At 39.5% G+C, this 22,491-nt stretch overlaps 1 protein-coding gene across 1 annotated transcript in view; it reads right to left on the bottom strand.

Moving 5' to 3' along the window:
- Positions 1–22,009, bottom strand: part of LOC134583152 (serine/threonine-protein kinase N2-like) — a 48,489-nt gene extending 26,480 nt beyond the window's left edge. The window contains exons 1-5 of the mRNA XM_063439972.1: positions 21,868–22,009; positions 13,964–14,016; positions 3,365–3,419; positions 2,922–3,076; positions 1,067–1,157 (exon numbers count right to left, since the gene is read on the bottom strand). Coding sequence (XP_063296042.1) covers positions 1,067–1,157; positions 2,922–3,076; positions 3,365–3,419; positions 13,964–14,016; positions 21,868–22,009 — 496 coding nt within the window. The remainder of the gene's footprint in view (positions 1–1,066; positions 1,158–2,921; positions 3,077–3,364; positions 3,420–13,963; positions 14,017–21,867) is intronic.
- Positions 22,010–22,491: the final 482 nt, after the last annotated feature.

Here is a 22,491-nt window from a genome sequence, read left to right as displayed (position 1 = left end):
CTATATATTTTGTAATTATTTATTTTTAATTTTATTTTTTTTACATATTTACATATTTTTTATATTATATATAAATATATATATATAACAATAATTATATATATATATATTTAATCAGTATCAGTCTACGTGTAATTTGATATTAATATATATATATAATTATATATATATATATTAATAGTAAAATACACCTAGACAGTGTATGTGTGTGTATGTATATGTGTATATAGTATATATATATATTTTTTTTACACTTATTTAACTTCATTTTATTTTATTTCTAGCCAGCAGGGGGACTACCTGTCATTACAGGCAGTCCCCCTGCTGGCAATGCACCAGGCAGCTAACCCGGCCATGTGATTGTGAGGTCCTCGCAAGGACCTCACACTCACATGGCCGGGGGGGCCCCCAGGAGGGAGGATCTGCCGCGGGGGGCTCCCTGGGAGTCCCCCCAACCGCGATCGCCGGCGTGGGATCGCCGGCGACCGGGTAAGTAAAAAAAAAACGGAGGGCGTACAATTACGCCCGGCGGCGTTTAGAGCCGCTTAAAATAGGGCGTAATTGTACGCCCTCCGGTCTTAAGGGGTTAAGGGTAAGACAAGCTTTTGAAGCTGTGTCCTTAAGGGGGTAAAGGGACATGTTAGACACCCATTCTGGAATAACTTGTCTTATAAGGTTTCTTGCAAGCATTATTTTCTTACATTATTTGCAAATAATGTAAGAAATAACATATGAATCATAGCTGAATTCCCTTTGTCTGACCCTTCCAAGAGCTGTATGTTTCCCCATAAACCCTTAGTGTGCAGAGGACTATGGGATATATACAGCTCTCTCATAGCTTTCTATAAGAGAGCAGAACACAAACCACATTCATGCGCCTCCTACCTTCACGCCTGACACATAGATCACCACATTAAATAGCAGCTGGAACCCATTAAATTATTTTTTACAGAAAAACAACCAAACTCCCCAGGCTTAGCCCCCTAAAACATAATATATGGTTTCTTTGTTTCACAACAATTTTCCTTTACAATACACAGAACATATGACATCTCTGAACCTTTACCTTTATGTTGGAGAATCAACATGCGCAAAATTTCTATTTTTATTTTGCTGTCATGGAGTATTTTCTGAGCATCACCGAGATGTTTCTGATCCTGTAATCAGAAAAATCAAATGGATAATTAAGATAAACAAAAACTGGACGTTTAGGTTTATTACCCCACACCGCCATGTATACATGAGTTTAATTTTCACTGTCCCTTAAAACCCTTTTGAAGGGACAATGACGTCACCAAGGCACTTAATCTCAGTGAAATGACCTGGGTGCAGAGTTACTTTCCCTTTTAACCCTGCAATGTAAAACATTGCAGTTTTTTAGAAACTATTGCAGGGTTAAATTCACCTTTAAAGGCTGTCATACTGACAATGATTATAGGTGCTTCCACAGCAACGAGTAAAAATCGGTCATGTGTCGCGGAAGCTCATAGGAAATCATCAGATCCTCAATGCACCCCAGAATAAACGTTGGATTTTACCATCAGGGATGATGCCATGCTTCCTCACTGAAGTTGCGGGATGTAGAGAGGTGGAAAAGGTAAGTAAAATGTTATTTTAATTTTTTTATTGCACATGAGAAAGTGGAACGATGACATGTATTTGACTAAGATCCAGCGCACTCATCCATTCACCAAACTGCAATCTCAAGGCTCATATAATGTAGTAGTTTTATTTAAAAACACCTCACCTTGGAAAAAACATTGGAGTTGTGGCAGGCTTATGCAATGTATAATCATATAATGTAACTAATCCCCCATTATTTTTGACTAGGTGAGGTGATTTTAAATAAAACGGTTACATGTTAATACATAAATTATTGTTTAGTGAATGAGTGAGTGCGCTGGATCTTGTATGTTGTATGAATTGGCCCCAGCAGCACCCTTATAAGTATGCATGTTTAGGTGAGTGCCTCCCTCTTGGTTTCTTGTATTTGACTAGGGACAGGGGCACCACAGCATTAGGGATACAGGTTTGTATTTCTAACACTGTAATGTTCCTTGCATTTCTCCTCTTTTGTTGGTCTTCACCTAGAGATTTAATACATTTCCCTCTTTACCACCAAATTACTTCATATTTTCAGAAAGGACACACTATTTACAACAACGGCAAAAGGAAAGCTAACAAAAAGGATTTAGCAAATGTGGAAACTATACATCAACATATTGTACCCCTCCGCTATTAAACTATTTTAAGACAACATCATGGTAGATGGAGAGGATGTTAGGGAATACTCGTTTCCCAATCACCTTGAGCCTACCTTATCTAAAATGCCAGCCCCTTCTAATTAGACAGAATGTGCTCTCTGGGACGTTTCAATTTATCCTGTATTTTACTTTCATTCAATCTTATGGTATTTACTTATGGCTGCCTATTCCTTGTACATCCTTTATATCCTTTGCTATCATGTCTTTCCATGTTTTTTTCTCACCCACGGTTTTGTTTCTCATTTCTCTTTTACCTCCCATCCACCCCCCCCCCCAAATATGTCCTTTAACATATGTTATCTCGTGCTATATCTTCCTGTAAACACATCGATTCAAATGAATTTAAAAAGCCAAGAGAGCTCTGTGTATCGTTGCACTTAACATTGTGAAAAAAAGTGCTTCATGGCTGATTCTATTCAGCTGAGAGAGCTGGAGGTGAACTCCACAAAATGATGTCTTTTAATTTCAGTCCAATCCAGGAGCAGAAAGAGTCCATCAGCTCCCGGATCCCCAGCCTGCTATCAACTAAAATTAGCTAGGATGCCATCACGAGTGGGAAAAAGTCACACATTGCAGAAAGTGGAAGGAGTTTTCTAAAATGTAAATTAATAAAGATATAGTTGATCTTTAAGATGAAATAAAATGTATCCAACATACTTTGGAGCGGCCGGTAGAATACGCCTTTATCAGCTTTTCTGCAATGCTCTTAACATTGTACTCATCTTCGAGTTGTTTCTCCAAAATGGCTAACTTGTCCTCATCTTGTGAGGAGCATGAATCACTATCAGAAGCAACTGGAATCTGGGGACCATCTGCAAATTAATAATAAGACAAAATCAGAATTACAAATGGCAGCAGACAGTATCACTCAATCGAGGTTAATGAAAGACAGACATGGAAAAGTAAAACCACGATAGCTGAAGCCAGTCATGATAGCAGCATCTAGTCTACAGTAAGTCACAAAGTGGATATAAAAATGGTGTAAGCAGGTTAATGATGGGTAATCTGGTCACTTTAATGGGATATGTGATATGTATCCAATATATATTTATACATTTACATAACACACACACACACACACACAAAGTGTTTTAATGTACCTGGGTGTGCCCCTGCTCCTTGCTCGATAACATCGATTACTTGTGTTCCGCTGACCTGAAAAGGCAGAAATTAAAAGAATCAGAAAACCACAAAGTCTCTTTGCCAGACGAACAGGATCACAAGTTATTTGTGGCTCTCAGTGTGGTTACTATGTGCTGGATTGTCTGCGAGGAATCTCTGGTCCTGTCTGGTGTGGTAGACTCTGCTTCTATTGATCTGGTGCAGATTGCCTGTTCCTGTGCTGCTAGTATTAGTGTCTCAGTGCTGTCTTTCAGTCCGGATATATTTTTTATATACATATACAGGATATATGTGTGTATAAGCATCCTAATAACAATACTCTATAGTACTTTCACTTGACATACCACTAACTGAAATGAATAAGGGTCAAGGAATTCATACCACGAAAACCGATACAGTGACCCATATGCGGTCGCTGTGCTTTGGACATTAAAAACTGGAGCCATGAAAGGGTTAAATATTGAAGAAAGAATAAAATGATAGACCTGTGTGTAACCTCCCCAGTGTTCCCCATTACTAATCATATAAAGTGTCCAATCTGTATTCTCTTTATCCCCCATCCTGGACTACACTGGGGATTTGGTTAACATGATAAAAAAAAAAAAATATGTAGAACTGGAATCTTATCCAGAAAATAAAGTATTTTACTTACATCACAGCATACACATGGAAAACACGAAAACATAGTTCTACTATTTGCCATCTTTAGCCACGTGATCACCACAGCAGCTAAGCAGTGTCTACTGTCTAAGCAGTGTGTACTGACTGAACTGTGCTCAGCAAGGATGATGTCACAGTGATGTCACAGTGAATAATCAGACTATCTGTAGCTATCTCTGCCTTTCTATGCTCCGTATAGGAGGAAATGCCCTAAATACTTAAAAATATAAATAAAATGCATTCCCCAGTGGAAATTAATATAATAATGCTATGAGGGGGACAAAAAAAAGTATGTAATCCCCTGCTGCTTTTGAACATTTGTCCACTGACAAAGAAATAATCAGTCTAACAGTGAGAGACAGAATAACATAAATAAATAATCCAGAAAAACACGTCAAAAAAGTTATAAATTGATTTGCATGTCAATGAGTGAAATAGGTATTTGACCCGTTCAAATTACTACTTGGTGGCAAAACCTTTGTTGGCAATCTAGACTGATCATTTCTTTGTCAGTGGGCAAACGTTCAAAATCAGCAGGGGATCAAATACTTTTTTTACCTCACTATATATATATATATATACTATAGATCTTGATAAAGACCGCTTGATGGTCGAAACGTTGATTTGTTTGCCTAGCATTTGAATACACAGTTTTTCAAAACCAGTGAGTGCTCTCATTTCTTTGGATTTTATATTTTGCACTGAGAAGCACCTTGGTCTGAAGTCCTCTGAGAGCTTATTTGTGGGAAGAGTGCCAGAATTTGTAAATATTTTTTTATATATATATATTTATTTACCCGCACTATTGTTCTTTCTGTTTTCTTTTATTTTATGCAGATACAGTTGCAAGAAAAAGTATATGAACGAGTGATATGGATTTCTGCACAATTTGGTCATAAAATGTGATTATTTTTTTTTTATTAAGGTTTTTAATAATTTATAAAAAGACAAAACATAACACATAACCGAGCAAGATGCCACAAAAAAGGCATTCTAACCCGGGAACAACATACAATTACATACAGACAACTACTGAGACAAAGAGTATCAAATTACATTATCTTAAGTTCAGTAATAGCAGAAAATAAGCATAACCGCATCTACACGAAAAGACAAAGATGTGCTATAGCTTACAAACAAGACACACAGAATTGGTCTCACAAAGGATAATAAAGAGGAGAGTCAAATTACCCATAAACTAATTACTTTAGTATCAACTAGAGGATCAGAGAGTCCATAAGAGTCTATCCTGTTCTTGCTTTCAGCCTAGATTTGGCAAAATTGAAACATGTTTTTCCCTAATTCCAGCCCTTTACCAGCCTCTAATGTCTTCAATAAATTTAGAATAGAACACACAAAATAGAATTTAGAATAGAACACACAAAATAGATCACACATAAAATGTGATCTGATCATCATCTAAGTCACAACAATAGACAATCACAGTCTGCTTAAACTAATAACACACAAAGAATGAAATGTTGCCATGTTTTTATTGAACACACCATGTAAACATTCACAGTGCAGGTGGAAAAAGTATGTGAACCCCTAGAGTAATGACATCTCCAAGAGCTAATTGGAGTGAGATGTCAGCCAACTGGAGTCCAATCAATGAGATGAGATTGGAGGTTTTGGTTACAGCTGTCCTGCCCTATAAAAAACACACACCAGTTCTGGGTTTGCTTTTCACAAGAAGCATTGCCTGATGTGAATGATGCCTCGCACAAAAGACCTATGATTAAGAATTGTTGACTTGCATAAAGCTGGAAAGGGTTATAAAAGTATCTCCAAAAGCCTTGCTGTTCATCAGTCCACGGTAAGACAAATTGTCTATAAATGGAGAAAGTTCAGCACTGATGCTACTTTCCCTAGGAGTGGCCGTCCTGTAAAGATGACTGCAAGAGCACAGCGCAGACTGCTCAATGAGGTGAAGAAGAATCCTAGAGTGTCAGCTAAAGACTTACAAAAGTCACTGGCAAATGCTAACATCCCTGTTAGCAAATCTACAATACGTATAACACTAAACAAGAATGGATATCATGGGAGGATACCACAGAGGAAGCCACTGCAAACAAAACATTGCTGCATGTTTACAGTTTGCACAACAGCACCTGGATGTTCCACAGCAGTACTGGCAAAATATTCTGTGGACAGATAAAACCAAAGTTGAGTTGTTTGGAAGAAACACACAACACTATGTGTGGCGAAAAAGAGGCACAGCACAACAACATCAAAACCTCATCCCAACTGTGAAGTATGGTGGTGGGGGCATCATGGTTTGGGGCTGCTTTGCTGCGTCAGGGCCTGGACGGATTGCTATCATCGAAGGAAAAATGAATTCCCAAGTTTATCAAGACATTTTGCAGGAGAACTTAAGGCCATCTGTCTACCAGCTGAAGCTCAACAGAAGATGGGTGTTGCAACAAGACAATGACCAAAAGCATAGAAGTAAATCAACAACAGAATGGCTTAAACAGAAGATAATACGCCTTCTGAAGTGGCCCAGTCAGAGTCCTGACCTCAACCCGATTGAGATGCTGTGGCATGACCTCAAGAAAGCAATTCACACCAGACATCCCGAGAATATTGCTGAACTGAAACAGTTCTGTAAAGAGGAATGGTCAATAATTACTCCTGACCGTTGTGCATGTCTGATCTGCAACTACAGGAAACATTTGGTTGAAGTTATTGCTGCCAAAGGAGGTTCAACCAGTTATTAAATCCAAGGGTTCACATACTTTTTCCACCTGCACTGTGAATGTTTACATGGTGTGTTCAATAAAAAACATGGCAACATTTCATTCTGTGTGTGTTATTAGTTTAAGCAGACTGTGATTGTCTATTGTTGTGACTTAGATGATGATCAGATCACATTTTATGACCAATTTGTGCAGAAATCCATATCATTCCAAAGGGTTCACATACTTTTTCTTGCAACTGTAGTCATTTTTTAATAGTCCTTAAGAAATTTCCTGTATAGAAATGAAACGATGATATTTTTATTGACTTATTTACATGAAATAAAGGAATACAAAGATGGTCTATCCTATTAAAATATATATTTTTCAGAGGAAAATGCTATTATTTTAATATCTTACTAAGTAAAATTCCCTTAAAATCGAAAAATAGATCCAATTTATTCCTTACTAGGGAAATATTCAGTGAGTATAAATGTCAAACTTTGTTCATTAATAAATAAAAAATAAAAATAGCGCCTGTTCCACTTGATCAGGACAGTAGATAGAACGATACCTATTCCGCACTAAAACTGTAACAACGTAACCAGAACCTTTTCTACAACACTCGCCATCTTCTCCCATTACAGCCATGATCTCCACAGACATATCAACCCTAGAACCAGCAGCCACCAAATCCATCTCATTCTGTATTTCTAATGTATGTTCACACCCATCACTCTAAGCTTCTCAGACAGGGTTATTCACTAAATTGAGAATTGTCAGAATTAAAGTCAATTAAAATGTTCACTTTAAAGTAGCTGAAATGCAGAGTTTTTCCAGTTGAGCTATTTTTTGTGATACTTTTAATTCACTATAACTGAATTATAAATAAAAGTGTCGAATCTGCATTTGACCACAGAAATAGGCAACATGCACAACATCAGCTAGAGCACCAGATTGCACCCACAGGACTTTTCACATCAAAGCACCAGGTTGCACTCACAAAACCTCCCACAGCACTTTATAAATGCCAGAAATAATAATAATGTGCCCCAGAGAGGGGTCTCACTAACAGAGGCCATCTCAGTATTAGAGCAGAGCTTTCCAAACTTTTCACATTGGTGACACACTTTTTCAGACATGTATCCATTTCCGACACAGTGATGGTCGAGACAGCGTTTTATTTCTTCTCTTCTATTTGCCCTTCTTCAGATCCCCTCTCCTGAGCCCTTGTTCTGTCCCCCTCCCCTCCTATGCCCTTTTTCAGTCCTCCCTAGCCCCTTGTGCCCTTGTTTGTCCCCTTCCCTATGCGTGCTCAAACTCACCTCACTCCATGTAGAGTGGCCGAGCAGGTGAACCACTCGTAGATGAGCTTCTGTTTCTCCTACCCAGTCTGACAGGAAGCAGTTCTGTGCTCTCAGTGAGCACTTCCTGTTAGACCGGGTAGGGGGAAAAAGAAGCTTGGCCACACTACATGAAGTGATAGCAGGAGGGTAACGCTGTGAAATGTGCTCTCATTCCTGTCGGACACCTCTGTGCGACACATTCAAACTGTGTGGTCGACACATGTGTTGGTGGTATTGTGCAGAGAGGCACTGAGGCTAGTGGTGTTGTGCAGAGAGGCACTGAGGCTAGTGGTGTTGTGCAGAGAGGCACTGAGGCTAGTGGTGTTGTGCAGAGAGGCACTGAGGCTAGTGGTGTTGTGCAGAGAGGCACTGAGGCTAGTGGTGTTGTGCAGAGAGGCACTGAGGCTAGTGGTGTTGTGCAGAGAAGCACTGAGGCTAGTGGTGTTGTGCAGAGAGGCACTGAGGCTAGTGGTGTTGTGCAGAGAGGCACTGAGGCTAGTGGTGTTGTGCAGAGAGGCACTGAGGCTAGTGGTGTTGTGCAGAGAGGCACTGAGGCTAGTGGTGTTGTGCAGAGAAGCACTGAGGCTAGTGGTGTTGTGCAGAGAGGCACTGAGGCTAGTGGTGTTGTGCAGAGAGGCACTGAGGCTAGTGGTGTTGTGCAGAGAGGCACTGAGGCTAGTGGTGTTGTGCAGAGAGGCACTGAGGCTAGTGGTGTTGTGCAGAGAGGCACTGAGGCTAGTGGTGTTGTGCAGAGAGGCACTGAGGCTAGTGGTGTTGTGCAGAGAGGCACTGAGGCTAGTGGTGTTGTGCAGAGAGGCACTGAGGCTAGTGGTGTTGTGCAGAGAGGCACTGAGGCTAGTGGTGATGTGCAGAGAGGCTTGAAGACTATGATGAGGCCTAATAGAAAGCAGTTGTTGTTGGGGGATTCCATCATAAGAGGTGTGGAGATGGACAATGGTGGTCTTGTGAGGTGTCTTCCCGGAGCTACTGCTCACAGAGACAGGAGACGTATCTGTAATATTGTTAAGCAAGCAAAGCAGGAAGGGGAATTGGCTTGCAATGAGGTTTCAGAGGCTAAGGAAGTTTTTAGTGTTTTTGCCAATGATATACGGCAGGTTGCTTCCACACTGTCATTCTCTGAAGTTCTGCCTGTGCATAACACTCAGAATGACAGGCGGATGCGTATTAGGGACTTTAACTTGTGGCTTGGTGAATGGTGTCGGGAGCAAGGATTTGGCTTTATTGCTCATGGTAGCTCTGTTTGGAATGGAAATAAACTGTACAAAAAAGATGGTTTGCATCTTTCTCAAAAGGGAACAAATGTTCTCAGTGAGCAGTTCAGAGGTTTTGCTAAGATGTATTTAAACTAGGATGGGGGGGCAAAAGGGTGATAAAACATCAATCCAATTGTCCCCCAAAACAAGGACAGAAGGTGCCTGTAGCAAGTGTGTTAAAAAATGATAAGCTTAGAGTCATGTCTACAAATGCTCGCAGTTTAGGGAATAAGATCCATGAACTTGTGGCAATAATGGCAACTGATAGTGTAGATTTAGTCGCTGTTACTGAGACATGGTATAATGAAAAAAATGACTGGGACATAGCAATACCAGGGTACTCTTTATATAGAAAAGACAGGGAAGGCAAGAAAGGGGGAGGGGTGGCCCTGTATGTGAAGGATAGCATAAAATCTAGCCTAATAAAGGTTAGTGAGACGAACATAGAGTCCATTTGGGTTACGTTAGAATTTGGTAATCACACAGTAGTTCGTGTAGGTGTGATTTATAGGCCCCCAGGACAAATTGAAGAGTTAGATAATCTACTAGTTGAAGAAATAGCTAAAATGACAATGAAGGGGGAAGTTATCACCATGGGTGACTTTAATCTTCCTGATGTGAATTGGAAAACAAAAATAGCTACTTGTGCCAGAAGCACACATATTCTAAACTCCCTACTGGGACTGTCTCTAAAACAAGTCGTTGAGGAGCCAACTCGTAAAGAGGCCATACTAGATTTAGTGTTAACAAATGGAGATTTGGTATCAGATATTACTGTAGGTGAAAGTTTAGGATCCAGTGATCATCAGTCAGTGTGGTTTAATATAAGAACAGTGACTGAGTCACACCACACAAAAACAAAAGTTTTAGACTTTAGAAAAACAGACTTTTCTAAAATTAGAATATGTGTAAAGGAGTCATTATCAGACTGGAGCAATTTAAATGGAGTCCAAAATAAATGGGATTATTTAAAAGCTGCACTACTGAAGGCAACAGAAAATTGCATTAGGCTTGTCAGTAAAAGCAAAAAATTCAAGAAACCACTGTGGTACTCCGCAGATGTGGCCAAAATAGTAAAAAACAAAAAGTTAGCATTTAGTAATTATAAAAAAACCCAGAGTGAGGAAGACAGAACAACCTATAAGATTAGGCAGAAAGAGGCTAAGCAAGTTATAAGAGCTTCCAAATCACACACAGAAGAGAAAATAGCACAGTCAGTAAAAAAGGGGGACAAAACTTTTTTTAGATACATAAATGAGAAAAGAAAAGTAAAACAAGGATTAGTTAGATTAAAAACAAAAGAAGGAAGGTATGTAGATGAGGATAAAGGTCTAGCTGACTGCCTCAATGAATATTTTTGTTCGGTATTTACAGCTGAAAATGAAGGAAAGGGACCTCTGTTAAAAAAAAGGATAAATGAGTCATTTATTACACGTGAGTTTACAGAGGAAGAGGTTCTATTTCAACTGTCAAAAGTAAAGACAAATAAGTCAATGGGACCTGATGGAATACACCCAAAGCTATTAAAAGAGCTTAGTGGTGTACTAGCAAAACCATTAACAGATTTATTTAACCAATCATTGTTAACAGGAGTAGTCCCAGAAGATTGGAAGTTAGCGAATGTTGTGCCCATTCACAAGAAAGGTAATAGGGAGGAGTCGGGCAACTATAGGCCAGTAAGCCTTACTTCAGTAGTGGGGAAAGTGATGGAAACCATGTTAAAGGATAGGATTGTTGAACATCTAAAAACACATGGATTTCAAGATCAGAGACAACATGGGTTTACTTCAGGGAGATCATGCCAAACTAATCTTATTGATTTTTTTGATTGGGTAACTAAAATTATAGATCAGGGTGGTGCAGTAGACATTGCTTACCTAGATTTCAGTAAGGCTTTTGACACTGTTGCACATAGAAGGCTTATCAATAAACTGCAATCTTTGAGTTTGGATTCCAATATTGTTGAATGGGTAAGGCAGTGGCTGAGTGACAGGCAACAGAGGGTTGTAGTCAATGGAGTATATTCGAAGCTTGGGCTTGTCACCAGTGGGGTACCTCAGGGATCTGTACTTGGACCCATTCTCTTTAATATTTTTATTAGTGATATTGCAGAAGGTCTTGATGGTAAGGTGTGTCTTTTTGCGGATGATACTAAGATATGTAACAGGGTTGATGTTCCAGGAGGGATAAGCCAAATGGCAAATGATTTAGGTAAACTATAAAAATGGTCAGAGTTGTGGCAACTGACATTTAATGTGGATAAGTGCAAGATAATGCATCTTGGACGTAAAAACCCAAGGGCAGAATACAGAATATTTGATAGAGTCCTAACCTCAACATCTGAGGAAAGGGATTTAGGGGTGATTATTTCTGAGGACTTAAAGGTAGGCAGACAATGTAATAGAGCAGCAGGAAATGCTAGCAGAATGCTTGGTTGTATAGGGAGAGGTATTAGCAGTAGAAAGAGGGAAGTGCTCATGCCATTGTACAGAACACTGGTGAGACCTCACTTGGAGTACTGTACACAGTACTGGAGACCATATCTTCAGAAGGATATTGATACCTTAGAGAGAGTTCAAAGAAGGGCTACTAAACTGGTTCATGGATTGCAGGATAAAACTTACCAGGAAAGGTTAAATAACATGTATAGCTTGGTGGAAAGACGAGACAGGGGGGATATGATAGAAACATTTAAATACATAAAGGGAATCAACACAGTAAAGGAGGAGACTATATTTAAAAGAAGAAAAACTACCACAACCAGAGGACATAGTCTAAAATTAGAAGGACAAAGGTTTAAAAATAATATCAGGAAGTATTACTTTACTGAGAGGGTAGTGGATGCATGGAATAGCCTTCCAGCTGAAGTGGTAGAGGTTAACACAGTAAAGGAGTTTAAGCATGCGTGGGATAGGCATAAGGCTATCCTAACTATAAGATAATGCCAGGGACTAATGAAAGTATTTAGAAAACTGGGCAGACTAGATGGGCCGAATGGTTCTTATCTGCCGTCACATTCTATGTTTCTATGTTTCTATGTTGCACCACAACGTTTAGAAAGCTGTGCATTAGAGTCTCTTTTAGTAAAAAAAATCTCTAAACTCCACTTTTGTGTTTCTTATCCCATCTTTCTAATGTCTTAACTCGTTTTGTGTATCTTACCACCAATTTAGTGTATGTAATGTTTCCCCATTCTGCCCACAAACATTCACCTTTTTCTATATTCTTCCCACTTTGTGTCATCCAGCTTCTCTATTATAATCAGACATACAACAGTATACAGCCATCATTTTAATTGTATTTGCCGTTGTTTCATTAGACACACACCTACCACTTTCTTCATATCCCACTAACTTCTGCCCCTTTTTCCATATCCCCTTAACACACACACCTTTAACTTGCTCCATATTTTGCACCACACCATAAATTGCTCCATATGCCCCGCTCACCGTTTGTCCCTTTTCTAATACTTCCTATGGAGGATCCACGAAGGACAGCAGGAGTATGGGGAAGGAGGAGTCAAGAATGACAGCAGAAGGATCCGGAAGGCGGAGCCAGGCAGGACAGCAGGAGTAGAAGGGGTAGAAGGAGACAGGCAGGACAGCAGGATAATGGGAAAGGAGGAGCCAGGCAAGACAGCATGAGGATGGGGAAAAAGGAACCAGGCAGGATAGCAGGAGGTTGGGGAAAGGGGATTCAGGCAAGACAACAGGAGCATGGGGAAAAAGAAGCCAGGCAGGACAGCAGGAGGATGGGAAAGGAGGAGCCAGGCAGAACAGCAGAATGATGGGGAAAAGGGATTCAGGCAAGACAGCAGTAGGATGGGGAAAGAGGAACCAGGCAAGACAGCAGGGGGATGGGAAATGAGGAGCCAGGCAGGAAATCAGGAGGATGGGGAAGGAGGAGCCAGGCAGGAAATCAGGAGGATGGGGAAGTAGGAGCCAGGCAGGAAAGCAAGAGGATGGGGAAGGAGGAGCCATGCAGGAAAGTAAGAGGATGGGAAAGGAGGAGCCAGGCAGGAAAACAAGAAGATGGGGAAGGAGGAGACAGGCAGGAAAGCAGAAGGATGGGGAAGGAGGAGCCAGGCAGGACAGCAGGAGGATGGTAGACGAGATACCCGTCATGACAGTAGGAGAATGGGAAAAAAGGAGTCAGGCAGGAAAACAGGAGGATGGGGAAAAATGTGTCAGGCAGGATATCAGGAGGATGGGAAGGAGGAGCAAGGCAGGACAGTAGGAGGATGGGGAAGGAGGGGCCAGGCAGGGCAGCAGGAGGACAGGGAAGGAGGAGCCAGACAGGATATATCCGGAGGACAGGGAAGGAGGAGCCAGGCAGGATATAAGGAGGATGTGAAGTGGAAGCCAGTGAAGAAAGCAGGAGGGTGGGAGGGATAAGACAGTCAGGACAGCAGGTGGATGTGAAGGAGGAGCCAGTGAGGACAGCAGGTGGATGTGAAGGAGGAGCCAGTGACTACAGCAGGAGGAATGGAAGTAGGAGCCAAACAGAAGAGCAGGAGTATCCTATGTTAATAAGTTTTCCCCTCAGGATGCACTGCAAATCAGCAATAAAGTATTACATGCATTTACAGTAAAATAAACACCGGTACCTAGTATGGATACCTGGATGGTCAGGGTGCACTTCTCTTGCTGCTCCCCCACTGGATCCACATCACCTGAGAACAGAGCACAGCACAGAAAAAAAAAATAGCGGCCTTTGCATTGCTGGCATTTCTGCAATATTGGCACCGGCCATACAACCTTAAATACTGGCTGTGCTAGTAAAATACCAGTTAGGTGGCAACCCTACATGTGAGAGATTTATCAAAGTGTCTGTTCTAAACAGTGGTACAAAAATGGAAAAAGGGAGGAGTCACCATTAGAATATGCCTGCTGGTTCCAGTGGTTTCATGATGATTGCCCCAATTCTAGTTCTTTTGACCACTCTTTATAACAGAACACTATGATATATGTTTTCTCCACCAATGCAGTGTGTGTCCTGTCTGCACCTGAACTGGATTGTGATGGTATTCGATAAATCCTAAATATAATGGATTGGCTAGTGATGCTTCTTTGGTCCCCTATAATAGGATGCTTTAGTGTCTTAGTTCTCGAGTACTTTAAGATACAAATTCCTAAAAATCCACTTATCCATCTTACTATATAGCTAACTAAATATGCTTTACAGCTTGGGCCATATAAAATTATAAATATCTGTTGCTACAGTCAAAATAAAACATAGTTAAAATACTATATAACTCATTATAGAAAGGCTCTGGCACTCACTACTAAATCCAGAATAGAACCTATGTGATCAAAAGAGACACAGTGGTGGTAATGGGGAGAAAACAGGGTGTAGCCCCTAATTATTAGTAGGTAGTAAAATTAAACAATGCTAAAGAAAAAGTGAGCAAAAATCAAGACAAAAACTACCAGCAGGTGTCTCCCAGGAGATGCAATTAGTAAGTAATATTGAGGTGAAGCCTTTTCACTGTAACATATAGTGATTATAAAATTTAACTTTTAAGGTTTATAGTTAAAGGGATTCCCCAGTGCCAGGAAAACCTCAATTTTCCTGGCACTGCAGGACCCTCTAGTGCCCCTCTAGCTCCCACCCTAAGTTGCTGAAGGGGTTAAAACCCCTTCAGTGACTTACCGGAGTCCAGTGCAGATGTCCCTCGGCGCTGTGTCAGGCTCCGCCTACTCTCCTCCCCCGCCATAATGCGCATTGGCAACACACACGCATTAGAACTACCCGTAGGAAAGCATTATACGTGAGGACGTCCAGCATCGGTTCTATGAACACGGAAGTCTCCTCTAGTGGCTGTCTAGTAGACAGCCACTAGAGGAGGAATTAACCCTGAAAGGTAAATATTGCAGTTTATGAACCCAATGGGCAGAAGTGGTCTGGGTGCCTGGAGTCTCCCTTTAATATAGGTGACACAAAAATAAAGGAAATAAATTGTATAAAGATAGAAAAACAAAATAAAACAAGATGTTCAGTCCCATTTGTGTCTGATAATATGTGCTATTTAGGCACAACAACAGCTCTGAGGGTTATGAATAGGTAGATAGATTAATTATCTGTGCATATTGATGTGAATGTAGCAAATCAAAGTCACGAAGGAAGAGGAGGTACAGGTTAACTAGATTCAACAACAGTAAAGAGCTAGTATTCCTTATTAAATACCTTTTTGACTACACCTGTTTAAACGCTACAGTCCTCCTTTTATAGGTTAAAATAATACTACAGGTGATACTCGAAAAATTAGAATATCGTGCAAAAGTTAATTTATTTCAGTAATTCAACATAAAAGGGGAAACAAATATATGAGCTAGATGCATTACATGCAAAGCAAGATAGTTCAAGCCGTGATTTGTCATAAGTGTAATGATTATGGCTTACAGCTCATGAAAACCCCAAATCCACAATCTCCGTAAATTAGAATATTGTGAAAAGGTGCAATATTCTAGGCTCACAGTGTCCCACTCTAATCAGCTAAGTAAGCCATAACACCTGCAAATGGTTTCTTTAACCCCTTAAGGACACATGACATGTGTGACACGTCATGATTCCCTTTTATTCCAGAAGTTTGGTCATTAAGGGGTTAAATGGTCTCTCAGTCTAGATTAGTAGGAATCACAATCATGGGGAAGACTGCTGACTTGACAGTTATGTAGAAAACCATCATTGACACCCTCCACAAGGAGGGAAAGCCTCAAAAGGTAATTGCGAAGGAAGTTGGATGTTCCCAAAGTGCTGTATCAACGCACATTAATAGAAAGTTATGTGGAAGGGAAAAGTGTGGAAGATAAAGGTGCACAAGCAGCAGGGAAGACCGCAGCCTGGAGAGGATTGTCAGGAAAAGGCCATTCAAATGTGTTGGGGACTTTCACAAGGAGTGGACTAAGGCTGGAGTCAGTGCATCAAAAGCCAACACAAACAGACAGATCCTGGACACGGGCTTCATATGTCGTATTCCTCTTGTTAAGCCGCTCCTGAACAACAAACAAGGTCAGAAGCGTCTTACCTGGGCTAAAGAAAAACAGACCTGGTCTGTTGCTCAGTGGTCCAAAGTCCTCTTTTCTGATGAGAGCAACTTTTGCATCTCATTTGGAAACCAAGGATCCAGAGTCTGGAGGAAGAATTGAGAGGCACACACTGCAAGATGCTTGAAATCCAGTGTGAAGTTTCCACAGTCTGTGTTGATTTGGGGAGCCATGTCATCTGCTGGTGTTGGTCCACTGTGCTTCATTAAGTCCAGGGTCAACGCAGCCATCTACCAGGAGATTTTGGAGCACTTAATGCTTCCTTCTGCAGACAAGCTTTATGGGGAGGCAGACTTCATTTTCCAGCAGGAAAACACTGCCAAAAGCACCAAAGCCTGGTTCAATGATCGTGGGATTGCGGTGTTTGATTGGCCAGCAAACTCGCCTGACCTGAACCCCATAGAGAATCTATGGGGCATTGCCAAGAGCAATATGAGAGAAATGAGACCAAACAATGCTGAAGAGCTGAAGGCCGCTATTGAAGAATCCTGGTCTTCCATAACACCTCAGCAGTGTCACAGGCTAATAGCTTCCATGCCACACCGCAATGAGGCAGTAATTGCTGCAAAAGGGGCACATACAAAGTAATATAAGATTCTTATTGTAACAGAATCAACTAGTTTTGTATCTCCCTTCCAGTTTGCCTGCCATAAGAATGAGCAAATATATACTCATAGCCATCAAGCCTCTATCTTGTTTTCTGCAATATATCTAAATAGGTAGACTATCATTAGACTGAAGGCTCAGCCCTCACGACTATACAGGTGATACTCGAAAAATTTGAATATTGTGCAAAAGTTCATTTATTTTAGAAATGCAACGTAAAAGGGGGAACTAATATATGAGATAGACGCATTACATGCAAAGCAAGATTCAATCCGTGATTTGTCATAAGTGCGATGATTATGGCTTACAGCTCATGAAAACCCCAAATCCACAATCTCAGTAAATTCGAATATTACATGCAATCAATAAAACAAGGAGTGCACATAGAACAATATTGGACCTCTGAAAAGTATAAGTATGCATATGGACTCAGTACTTGGTTTGGGTACTGAGTCCAAATGCATTGCTTATACTTTTCAGAGGTCCGATATTGTTCTATGTGCACTCCTTGTTTTATTGATTGCATGTAATATTCGAATTTACTGAGATTGTGGATTTGGGGTTTTCATGAGCTGTAAGCCATAATCATCGCACTTATGACAAATCACGGATTGAATCTTGCTTTGCATGTAATGCGTCTATCTCATATATTAGTTCCCCCTTTTACGTTGCATTGCTAAAATAAATGAACTTTTGCACAATATTCAAATTTTTCGAGTGTCACCTGTATAGTCGTGAGGGCTGAGCCTTCAGTCTAATGATAGTCTACCTATTTAGATATATTGCAGAAAAAAAGATAGAGGCTTGATGGCTATGAGTATATATTTGCTCATTCTTATGGCAGGCAAACTGGAAGGGAGATACAAAACTAGTTGATTCTGTTACAATAAGAATCTTATATTACTTTGTATGTGCTCGTTTGATACAACTCGTTTCGATTTTCCAGCCTCTAGAGGTTTAGCAAGTAGCGTGTCAAAGAGAGCTAAGCCTTCAGTCTAATGATAGTACATTTTACAAGCACTATAGCACGGACAGATAGGGAAAAAGGTTAAAAAGAAAAAAGGTGCATATTAATTATATCCTATGTTGGTGAAGAATCGAATGTGCCTTTGTGGGCACCCCTTAAATAAATGCCTGCTCTAGCAATAATACCCCCCACTGTTAGATAAGGTAAGCGGTATACTCATATGAGGTAAAAAACAGAGAAAGGTTGCGCCAAAGTTAAAAAATAATCAGTAAAAACTATACAACAATAAAAATAATAATAATAGTGAATAAGTTCCAATGAGTGTCAGAAGGTCAAATGGTTTTAGTCTCTAATTCCGCTGTGGGGGGTGACTTCTCTTGTTGTAGTGGTTCACACCGTCTCGTGATATGGAAGACACAAGAAGAGAGGACCAATCGTGCGGAGTGTATTACAGTAAATGTAGTAGTATTAAATCATATGTATTTCACTCACATTTAGATGAGCTATAGCCAGCTCTGGGTTTGTAGGCATATAGCGGAATAATCCCCGCTTACAGGATGTGTTGGTGCTTGTCCTCCAGGGGTTTGGTCCAACTTTCAGAAGAAGAAGATAAAAACAGCAGATAGTGCTCTCTGATGGTATTTTTGGGGTGATGAATAAAATAAGATAAAATATACTCACAAAAGAAGTGCAGGTCTCACTGCACTTTTTGGGTAGCGTTAGTGGTATAATCCCCACTTCAGGATATATAGTATAAAAATGCCAGGAAAGATAGTTGAAATAATAAAAATTATAGTTGTGTGTAAAAAATGATAATGGTGCATATATCTAACCAAATAATCATTTATTATTTTAAAACACAATATAAAATAAACATAACGCATTTCACCGCTGGGGCTTTATCAAAATGGTATAACATATATCCTGGCACATGAATAGTATATATAGGTACACTAGTACTTTAAAAAATGGCGCCAAAATGACATCATAGTTTGGTGGCCAATCAGAATCATACACTGTACATTTAGAAACGGATTTAAAATTGAGTTTAAAATTTAAACCAAAGGAGTGTATCTTTAATAAAACGTTTGTTTTAGTCATATCTGATCGGTAATTTTTAAAAACGAGGTTTAGAACTTCAGAGGAATAAAGTTTTAAAAATCGCACATCACGTGACCCGTACAGCACCATGGGTAATGTAGTGCGTCGGTCACGTGATCGGCTTCTGCAAAGTGGGGAGGTCTTGTAGGCAATGCTGACGTCCAGTGAGTGGGCGGCACCTATTGCATGAGGGGCGGATCGTGAAACAACACGTGACCCGCGGCCAATAGGAGGATGGCACGCGGGTCACGTGATCGTCAGATCGGCGAAAGGTCGCATGGGAAATGTAGTTTAGCGCGCCCTTTCGTTAGTAAATCATTATAGACTAATAGTTCTCGGAAAAGACATATTTATATATGTATAAAAGTTGGTTGAGGAGGTAAATAAATGAATGATTAAATGAATTAGTTTAGTATAACATATACTGGCTAATTCTAAATAAATGAATGGATGAATTAATCAAGTATGAATTGTACTGGCTGATTAGGCATATCAAATATGACATTAGATGTAATAGTGTAAATAGGGAAAATAAAATGAGTATGTAGACATCATAAACATCACATAAATAAACTTATTAAAACCAAAAAGCAATAGAGATATTTCTAGACACGTATATGTAATAAATAAATAAAATAGAATAAATAAAATGAGATAAAATAAAATAAATTAAAATAAAAAATAAAACAATGAGACACATCTTAAAGAGTAACTGGTAGTGGAAGCCCTAAAATTTAGGCTTTCATTAAGGTGCATAAACACATTTAAGCATATATATTTATGGTATATATATTAATGATGAACATATAAGCGATAATGCAGTCAGGCTGGGGGTATCCCAGACTATAATGCCGTAGGTAACAACTATGAATCGGATAGCCCCAGACTGACTGCATAAAACCATACATAATAAAATGACATTTGTTAAAAAACCAATCATATTATTATAAAAAATTAAATAAATCAAAATCAGTGTTTAAGCCTTGGGGGGTTAGAGTTTGTAGATTGAACACCCACTCCATTTCTGATCTCCCTAAGATATTTTTTATGTTCCCCCCTCTCCAGGGCAATTTACATTTTTTGATACCTATACATTTTAAAAATTTGGGATCCCGATTATGTTTAACAAAGTGCTTAGACACAGAGTGATTGGGGTATCCGTTTTTTATATTCCGGCAATGTTCTGCTAATCTGGTTTTTAGACATCTGGTGGTCATACCTACATATTGGAGGCCACATGGGCACTCCAATAGATAGATGACGTTGGTGGTGTTACATCCAATAAAATCTTTAATGGTATAGTTTTTGTTGGTGATATTGGATTTAAAATTAGTAACTTTACAGTGTGTAGAGGGAGCAGTGCTCTTACACACAATGCATCTTTTGCATTTGTAAAATCCTGTAGCTCCATCTAAAAAGGTGTGTGGTGGATTTTTAATTTCTTTAGTATAGTTATCAGTTAAAATGGATCTAAAATTTGGTGCACCTCTAAAAACAATTTTAGGTTGTATTGGTAAGATTTCTTTCAGGAGATCGTCCTGTCTTAAGAGATGCCAGTGTTTTTTGATTGTTTTTTTGATAAAACCATTTTTGTTATTATAATTAAAAATTATGGGAAGGGTGGGGGCTTCTGTGTTGTTTTTATCCTTATAGGTAAGGAGGCTCTCTCTAGGTTTTTCTTTCACTGATAATATAGTGTTATCCAATTTTGTGGGTGAATAGTTTTTTTCCATAAATTGTTTTTTTAAAACCAATGATTGTTCGTTAAAATCATTAATGTGGGAACAATTTCGACGTATTCGTAAAAACTGACTTTTCGGTGCACTCTCCAGCCATGGCTTGTATTGACAACTGGTGTGGTCAATTGCAGTGTTAGTGCATACTTGTTTTAAAAATGTCTTAGTGTGTATTGTACCTTCCTTGATAAAAATACTTAAATCTAAAAAATTGATTATCTCTTTACTATATTCACATGTTAAAACAATCCCTCTGTCGTTGGAATTAAGGTGTGATATAAAAGAGTTAAGTGAGTCCTCCGGGCCCTTCCATATAAAAAACAGATCATCAATATATCTAAAATAGGAGACCAGGTTATGCTCCCAGGCATGCCGTCCCCAGATGGCGCTGGATTCCCAGTCAGCCATAAAAAGGTTGGCATAACTGGGAGCAAACCTGGTCCCCATAGCTGTTCCCCTTTTCTGAAGATAAAAAGAGTCATAAAACCAAAAGTAATTGTTAGTTAAAATGATGTCTATACCTTCTACAATAAAATTGATCTGAGAGTCTGGAATTCTTTTTTCGTTAGATAGTATTGTTTTAACAGCATTGCATCCAAGTTGGTGGGGGATAATGGTATACAGTGAGGTGACATCACATGTAACGAGTGTAAAATCTGGTTCCCAACAAAAACCATTTAAAAATCTCAGTAGTGACATTGAATCCTTCAAATAAGATTTCATAAGTTTTACCGCTGGTTGTAGTAGGGTATCTATATATTGGGACAAATTACATAACGGAGAGTTGATCCCGGACACAATGGGTCTGCCGGGGGGGTGTTGAGCGTCTTTGTGTATTTTCGGTAAAAAATAAATTACTGGGATTTTAGGATTTTTTACAAACAGGTAATCAAATTCTTTTTTGTTCAGAATATTTTCATCTAGTCCTTTTTGTAGAAAGGTAATTATTTTTTGCTGTATAGATGATGTGGGATCCCTAGATAATTTCTCATATATAGCAGTATCGTTTAATTGTTTATAGGCTTCATTAATATACATTGAACTCGATTGGATAACTAGACCCCCACCCTTGTCAGCAGGTTTAATAACAATTTCTTTGTCTTGTTGCAATTGTTTGATAGCTCTCTTTTCTAGTGCATTTAGGTTCTGTGCATCATATTTATTGTATTTAATTTTATTAAAATCTCTTAGCACAGATTTCTCAAACATCACTAGTGGGGCTGATTTAAAATGATAGGGATAAAAAGTAGATTTTGGTTTGAGGTCCGTGTTAATGTAAGCAGATTGCTCGGTGGAGGTAGGGGGAGGGAGGGATGACGGGGGAGGGGGATTGGTTTCTGGGTTATGCGCATTAAAAAATCTCTTAAGTGTAGCTTTACGTACAAATTTATTGACATCTAAAAATGCTTCAAAGGGTTTAAAAGAATTAGTTGGGGCATATTTTAGTCCTTTGCTTAAAACTGAAATCTGTGCTGCATTTAAAACTTTTTGTGATAAATTAAAAATGCCAGCATCTGATTCCTTCGGAGCGGTTTTTATCTTTCTAATCTCTCTTTTGGTTTTATGACTCTTTTTATCTTCAGAAAAGGGGAACAGCTATGGGGAGCAGGTTTGCTCCCAGTTATGCCAACCTTTTTATGGCTGACTAGGAATCCAGCGCCATCTGGGGACGGCATGCCTGGGAGCATAAC

This window comes from Pelobates fuscus, chromosome 13, assembly GCF_036172605.1.
Source record: "Pelobates fuscus isolate aPelFus1 chromosome 13, aPelFus1.pri, whole genome shotgun sequence".
Taxonomy (NCBI): Eukaryota; Metazoa; Chordata; class Amphibia; order Anura; family Pelobatidae; genus Pelobates; species Pelobates fuscus.
Note: the sequence above shows the minus strand (reverse complement) of the source record. Positions and strands in the feature narration are given on the sequence as shown.